Below are 7622 nucleotides of genomic sequence, written 5' to 3'. Positions count from 1 at the left end.
CAGGGGACTGAGCACGAAGAGGACCTGGCACCTCCTACGCGCACTCCTGGCCACTGAACCCACCAAATGAGCCAGAAGCAACATCTTCACAGTCTTATCCACAACCACGCCGGATCAGAAGAGCACCTCCTGCGAGAACTACAAAAGAAACTGTGCGAAGACGCACCCTCTACCGCGTCAACTCGCAGCAAAGAATACTCTGGAAAACCGAGTCCAGAACTCGACAGACCCATCACGCATGCCGAAATCCACGTAGCCCTATCCAAGCTGTCTAGAAATACTAGCCCTGGTAAAGACCAGATCCTTAACAAACACCTACGCAACCTACCGCCGCAGGCCATCGAGGCTCTCCTCCGTTACTACAATGAGTGCTGGGAGAAAGGAGAACTGCCTGCTGTGTGGAAACACTCGGACATCGCCATGATCCCCAAGCCCAACAAACCTCTCCGCTTGGAGATCCTACGCCCAATTTCCCTCGCCTCGTGCGCGGGAAAGCTTTTCGAACATATGGTTCACGATCGCATTACTCAGTACCTGGAAGACAACGGCCACCTACCAGACACCGTGTTCGGCTTCAGGCAGCACCTCCCAACGAAGGACGTGCTTTTACAACTAAAAGAAGGCCTTCTAGATCACCTAAACAATCGAAGCAAATACTCCATAGTGGCAGTAGACGTCAAGGGAGCCTTTGATAACGTTAGCCACGACGCGATCCTCAACAATCTCGAAGACACCGGCTGCGGCACTAGGACCTACGCACACGTCAGAAACTTTTTGATGGACCACACGGCAACAGTCGGAATCTGCAACATCCGCAGTGAAAGCTTCATACTTCCTGTAACATAGCAGCGGCAGCGTAGCTGCCGTCATGTAAGAAGGGAGACGTTGACGACCCAGTGGTTGGCCGAGAACAACGCACAGGTGTTTAATGCACGTATATATAAAGCGAAAAGGGAAAGGGAGGAGTGAACATAGAAAAAGAACTTGGCGCCTGCGCATTGACAGCGCGCACATGACGCGGCGGTTTGATACCATATTTTACAACATTTCTTCCCTCTTAAAAACGCTGCACTGGTTTGCGGGATCTTGTGGAGCGTCGAACAGGTTGCATGGGTACTTGGTCTGCCCCGGATGCCACGAGTGGTGGAACAGGTATCTGGTGGTCCAGGTCTCGAAACGCTTCTTGGGGTGAAGATTCTCCCGCGTCTTCGGGGCTCGCGGATGGCTCTTGGCAGAGTGGCGGTGCGCTCTGAGTACGGTCTCTGCTGATCAAGCCTGGGTCGGTTCCTGGTGGTTCATCTGGAGACGATTCAGTGCGGGTGCGCACTTGGTCGATGTGACGCCGCACGATTGCTTGAGGAGTCTCCACTGTGATCATCCGTCCTCCCGATGTCGCTGTTACCCGTCCTGGTATCCATTTACCATTTGACCCGTAGTTGCGGACATGTACACTACAGTCCGTTGGAGGCAACCACTCGTCGTTTTCCTTTTTAGAATTAGACACAGTCGCCGCAGGGAAGCAGGTGTCCAGGCACGATCGTATCTGGTACCCCAGCAGCATTTCCGATGGCGACTTTCCGGTTTTCTGGGGAGTCCTTCTGTAATTAAGCAAAAAACGTGTAAGGTTATGCTCCAGCTTTCCGCGTCGCATCTTCCGGAGACCATCCTCGATTGTCCGTACTGCCCTCTCCGCCGCTCCGTTTGATTGCGGGTGATAGGTTGCGGTTCTTAGGTGTGTAATGTTGTTCCTGTCAGCAAACGTTGCTAATTCCTGGCTGGTGAACTGAGTTCCATTGTCGGATACGAGGGTTCTTGGTACCCCGAAATGGCTAAATATATCCCGTAGGCAGTCAATGGTGGTTGTCGAAGTAGCCTGGTTCAGCGGCACTGCTTCTATCCACTTAGTGTGGGAATCTACTACCACGAGAACCATTTTACCTTCTATTGGTCCTGCAAAGTCGACGTGAACCCGCGACCATCTCTCCTGCGTTTGAGGCCAACTTAACGGCGGGGCCGCTGGTGGCATAGGCAAATTGGCAATGCAGTTCTCGCATTGAGCTGCCATGCGCTCTACTTCGCGGTCTATTCCTGGCCACCAAAACAAGGACCGCGCAACTGTTTTCATTGCCGAGGACCCCTGATGCGTTTCATGCAATAATTGTAGCAAGCGCTTACGCGCTGCGACAGGTATGACGACACGGCGTCCCCAATAGACGAGATCGTGTGCCAGAGATAGCTCTAACTTGCGATCAGCAAAGGGAGCCAAGGAAGGGTCAAGTCGTTCTGCACCTTTCGGCCACCCGTGTAACACGTTTTGCTTTACGCGAGCTAAGGTTGAGTCATTGGCGGTCAGCTCCTTCAGCTCACGTGTTGTGACTATCCCTTCATCCAGACTTTTCAAACAAAATACGTACTCTTCAGGGTCAGGTTCCGTGACGAGATCGGAGCCCTGCAGAGGCAGTCTGCTCAGTGCATCCGCATTCAGTAGCAGCCTTCCCGGAGCATATTCGAGCTTGTAACGGTAGCCTCCCAGGTAGAGGGCCCAGCGTTGGATGCGAGCTGCAGCCATGGCAGGCGTCTGGCGGTCGGGCCTCAGCAGTCCTAGAAGTGGCTGGTGGTCGCTAACGAGGACGAACTCTCGACCTAAAAGGTAATCCCGGAACTTAGTCACCCCAAAAACAAGTGCCAGTGCTTCACGTTCTAATTGAGAATAATTTCTTTCGGCTTTTGTCAGGGTTCGGGAACGGAACCCGACTGGTCTGTTGATGCTTCCAATTGTGTGAAAAAGAACAGCGCCTATACCACGAGCGGATGCGTCACATTCCAACTTCAGTTTCCTCGATGGATCAAAATGCACAAGTACCTCGGCGTCCTTAAGATGCTGCTTTGCCTTCCGAAATGCAGATTACTGTGATAACTTCCACTGCCAGCGTGCGTTTTTTTCTAGCAACTGGTACAATGGGAACAGTGTATCGGACATATTCGGCAAAAACTTTGAATAGAACGAGATCATACCAAGGAACGAACGCAGCTCACTTAGGTTTTGGGGACTAGGGGGCATTCATGATAGCATCTACATTTTTCTCAGTTGGGTGAAGGCCGGTACGATCAATACGATGCCCAAGATAAGCGACAGATGGCTGGCTAAATTTACACTTATCGTATCTGAGCTTCACACCGTGTTCTCTGAACCGTTCTAACACCATTTGAAATCGAGCTCCGCAGTCTTCAACCCTTTCCGCGACTAGAACGTCATCCAAGTAAGCCTGAACGCCAGGTAAACCAGATAGTATGGTATCAAGTTTTCTTTGGAAAATTGCGGGAGCCGAGGAAATGCCGAACGGAAGCCTATTGTAACAAAACAGGCCTTTGTGAGTGTTGATAACGCAAAGCTTCCGAGAGTCCTCGTCCAAAAGCACCTGGTTATAAGCATCCCGCAAGTCGAGCGTACTGAACAACTGGCCTCCTCCTAATGACGCAAAGATATCTTGAATTACCGGAAGTGGGTACTGCTCCGTGGCGCAAGCAGCATTTAGAGTAGCTTTAAAATCACCGCAAATTCTGACCGACCCATCTTTCTTCAGAACGGGTACAATGGGCGTCGCCCAATTCGAATGCTTGACTGGCGATATTACACCCAGCGACACTAACCGGTCAAGTTATTGCGATACCTTGTCACGTAGAGCATATGGAATAGGTCTCGCCTTACAGAATTTGGGAACAGCGTCGCCCTTCAGCAGGAGGCTGGCTGGTGGTCCCTTGATCAACCCCAAGGTTTCTGAGAAAACGTCCTGGTATGTGTCGCAGATGGCATGGATCCTGTGACAGTCCACTTGATCCGCCGTGGCCTCGCCTTCACCCGTCACTTGTAGTACCGGAACGCCCGCTTGTTCCAGGAGCATTAGCAGATCTCGGCCGCACAGGCTTGGTCCGGGGCAGTCTAGCACTACAAGGGCACAGTTACCGGAAATATCGCGGTATTTCACACAAAGTTGAAGCTCGCCCACCACTGGTAATCTTCCATTGTAGCACGATAGCTTCACGTGTGAAGGTTTCAAGCTTGGCCAGCATTTGTGATGTTTATCAAAAAGCTGTCGCGATATTACGCACACCGGGGAACCAGTATCTACTTCCATGGATAAATCCACGCCTCCCCAACTAAACGTACGCCTAATTGGTGGCTGAAGAGCATTCTTTCGTGCTGACGCCAACGTCCAGATGTGCGCACTATCGCTGTTGTCCTCTTCTGAAACGGCGTCTTCCACCGCCAAGGCTTTCGCGTGATGGACTCTCCGATTGCTGGGAACACCGTTACCATTGCGGCTGCGACACATTTTTGCCAAGTGACCCCTCTGACCACAAGAGTAACATAGGGCTTTAGCCCATCGACAGCTGTTGCTGTCGTGTCTAAAACTGCCACACCTTCCGCACTCCAGTCGCCCTGCGCTTTCCGTGCTTGATCTCGATGGTAGCTTGCGATGCGCTTCCACTTTAAGCACAGGCGGTACGTCTACGGACATTGTCCTGGCGTCTTTTTCGGCAGTTTCAGCGGCTATTGCTATCGACTCCGCTTCCTCCAGCGTTAATTCCTTCTTTGACAGAAGTTGCTTTTGCACGGCCTTTGAACGCACGCCACAGACAATTCTGTCACGAAGTAGCCTGCTCAGCGAGTCGCCAAAATTACAATTGTCTGCTATGCGCCGAATTGCAACGAAAAAATCATGAATGGATTCATTCTCCTGCTGACAGCGGTTGAAAAACTGGAAACTTTCAGCGATTTCGTTGCGTTTTGGGTCATAGTGGTCATTTAACACCCTGACTACTTCGTCATAGCTTAGGGCATTGGGCTTTGCAGGTGCTATCCTTCCCATTAGGACTTGGATCGTCGACGTGCTAAGTGCAGCCACTAGAAGTGCCCTCTTCTTAGTAGAATCCGAAATGGCATTAGCTTCAAAGTACGCTTCCACTTTGATGAGGTAAGGCTTCCACTTATCTGCGACGTCGTCGAAGTTCGGAAGCATGTGGGAGGCCATCGTGGTCAGCGGTACGGCTGTCTGCGGGTACTTAGCGTCGGGTTCTACCTTGACTGCGTGGGTGTCTTCCTGGCTCGTCGCCACTGTAACATAGCAGCGGAAGCGTAGCTGCCGTCATGTAAGAAGGGAGACGTTGACGACCCAGTGGTTGGCCGAGAACAACGCACAGGTGTTTAATGCACGACACATTTAAAGCGAAAAGGGAAAGGGAGGAGTGAACATAGAAAAAGAACTTGGCGCCTGCGCATTGACAGCGCGCACATGACGCGGCGGTTTGATACCATATTTTACAACACTTCCAAACAGAGGCACCCGCAAGGGTCGGTCATTTCACCGCTACTCTTTAACGTAGCTATGATCAAGCTACCCCCACTCCTCGAGACCATACCAGATCTGCGTCACGCGATCTATGCTGATGACATCGCGCTGTGGACCAGAGCTACGAACGTTGGAAGGCAAGAAAGTAGCTTACAAGAAGCCGTCGACACCATCGAAAGCTATGTCCGAAACTGCGGTCTTCTCCATCATCATCATCATCATCAGCCTGGTTACGCCCACTGCAGGGCAAAGGCCTCCCCCATACGTCTCCAACAACCCCGGTCATGTACTAATTGTGACCATGCCGTGCCTGCAAACTTCTTAATCTCATCCGCCCACCTAACTTTCTGCCGGCCCCTGCTACACTTCCCTTCCCTTGGGATCCAGTCCGTAACCCTTAATGACCATCGGTTATCTTCCCTCCTCATTATATGTCCTGCCCATGCCCATTTCTTTTTCTTGATGTCAACTAAGATGTCATTAACTCTCGTTTGTTCCCTCACCCAATCTGCTCTTTTCTTATCCCTTAACGTTACACCTATCAGTCTTCTTTCCATAGCTCGTTGCGTCGTCCTCAATTTGAGTAGAACCCTTTTCGTAAGCCTCCAGGTTTCTGCCCCGTAGGTGAGTACTGGTAAGGCACAGCTATTATACACTTTTTTCTTGAGGGATAATGGCAACCTGCTGTTCATGATCTGAGAATGCCTGCCAAATGCACCCCAGCCCATTCTTATTCTTCTGATTATTTCCGTCTCATGATCCGGATCCGCCGTCACTACCTGCCCTAAGTAGATGTATTCCCTTACGACTTCCAGTGCCTCGCTGCCTATTGTAAATTGCTGTTCTCTTCCGAGATTGTTAAGCATTACTTTAGTTTTCTGCAGATTAATTTTGAGACCCACTCTTCTGCTTTGCCTCTCCAGGTCAGTGAGCATGCATTGCAATTGGTCCCCTGAGTTACTAAGCAAGGCAATATCATCAGCGAATCGCAAGTTACTCAGGTATTCTCCATTAACTTTTATCCCCAAATCTTCCCAATCCAGGTCTCTAAATACTTCCTTTAAACACGCTGTGAATAGCATTGGAGATATCGTATCTCCCTGCCTGACACCTTTCTTTATTGGGATTTTGTTGCTTGCTTTATGGAGGACTATGGTGGCTGTGGAGCCGCTATAGATATCTTTCAGTATTTTTACATACGGCTCGTCTACACCCTGATTCCGTAATGCCTCCATGACTGCTGAGGTATCGACAGAATCAAACGCTTTCTCGTAATCAATGAAAGCTATATATAAGGGTTGGTTATATTCCGCACATTTCTCTATCACCTGATTGATAGTGTGAATATGATCTATTGTTGAGTAGCCTTTACGGAATCCCGCCTGGTCCTTTGCCTGACAGAAGTCTAAGGTGCTCCTGATTCTATTTGCGATTACCTTAGTAAATAGTTTGTAGGCAACGGATAGTAAGCTGATCGGTCTATAATTTTTCAAGTCTTTGGCGTCCCCTTTCTTATGGATTAGGATTATGTTCGCGTTCTTCCAAGATTCCGGTACGCTCGAGGTCATGAGGCATTGCGTATACAGGTTGGCCAGTTTCTCTAGAACAATCTGCCCACCATCCTTCAACAAATCTGCTGTTACCTGATCCTCCCTAGCTGACTTCCCCCTTTGCATATCTCCCAAGGCTTTCTTTACTTCTTCCGGCGTTACCTTTGGGATTTCGAATTCGTCTAGACTATTTTCTCTTCCATTGTCGTCGTGCGTGCCACTGGTACTGTATAAATCTGTATAGAACTCCTCAGCCACTTGAATTATCTCATCCATATTAGTAATGATATTGCCGGCTTTGTCTCTTAACGCATATATCTGATTCTTGCCAATTCCTAGTTTCTTCTTCACTGTTTTTAGGCTTCCTCCGTTCCTGAGAGCATGTTCAATTCTATCCATATTATACTTCCTTATGTCAGCTGTCTTACGCTTGTTGATTAACTTAGAAAGTTCTACCAGTTCTATTCTAGCTGTAGGGTTAGATGCTTTCATACATTGGCGTTTCTTGATCAGATCTTTCGTCTCCTGCGGTAGTTTGCTGGTATCCTGCCTAACGGAGTTACCACCGACTTCCATTGCACACTCCTTAATGATGCCCACAAGAGTGCCGTTCTTTGCTTCAACACTAAGGTCCTCTTCCTGAGTTAAAGCCGAATACCTGTTCTGTAGCTTGATCTGCAATTCCTCTACTTTTCCTCTTACCGCTAACTCATTAATCGGC

At 49.6% G+C, this 7622-nt stretch overlaps 1 protein-coding gene across 2 annotated transcripts; it reads right to left on the bottom strand.

Moving 5' to 3' along the window:
* Positions 1-900: 900 nt before the first annotated feature.
* LOC135908313 (uncharacterized) lies at positions 901-5192 on the bottom strand. Of its 2 annotated transcripts, none has more exons than XM_065440065.1 (3): positions 3710-5192; positions 2415-2643; positions 901-1598 (listed from the first exon to the last, which is right to left on the bottom strand). In XM_065440065.1, the coding sequence occupies exons 1-3, from the start codon at positions 5031-5033 to the stop codon at positions 1058-1060; spliced, it is 2094 nt and encodes a 697-aa protein (XP_065296137.1). In that variant the 5' UTR covers positions 5034-5192; the 3' UTR covers positions 901-1057. The 2 variants fall into 2 exon arrangements, with proteins under 2 accessions (XP_065296137.1, XP_065296138.1); XM_065440066.1 differs by having other exon boundaries at positions 901-1595.
* Positions 5193-7622: the final 2430 nt, after the last annotated feature.

The sequence above is a fragment of the Dermacentor albipictus genome, chromosome 6 (genome assembly GCF_038994185.2).
Source record: "Dermacentor albipictus isolate Rhodes 1998 colony chromosome 6, USDA_Dalb.pri_finalv2, whole genome shotgun sequence".
NCBI classification, from domain to species: Eukaryota; Metazoa; Arthropoda; class Arachnida; order Ixodida; family Ixodidae; genus Dermacentor; species Dermacentor albipictus.
The sequence above is the reverse complement of the archived record's forward strand: the minus strand, read 5'-3'. Positions and strand labels throughout refer to the sequence as shown.

Excerpts from the sequence above, each read along its gene's own strand:
- LOC135908313 (XM_065440065.1), bottom strand. The coding sequence starts at position 5,033 with ATGGCCTCCCACATGCTTCCGAACTTCGACGACGTCGCAGATAAGTGG. Across the intron at positions 2,644-3,709 it reads CGACGCTGTTCCCAAATTCT|GTCGAGAGTTCGTCCTCGTT; the intron begins GTAAGGCGAGAC and ends ATTACCTTTTAG. Across the intron at positions 1,599-2,414 it reads ACGGAACCTGACCCTGAAGA|AAGGACTCCCCAGAAAACCG; the intron begins GTACGTATTTTG and ends GCTTAATTACAG.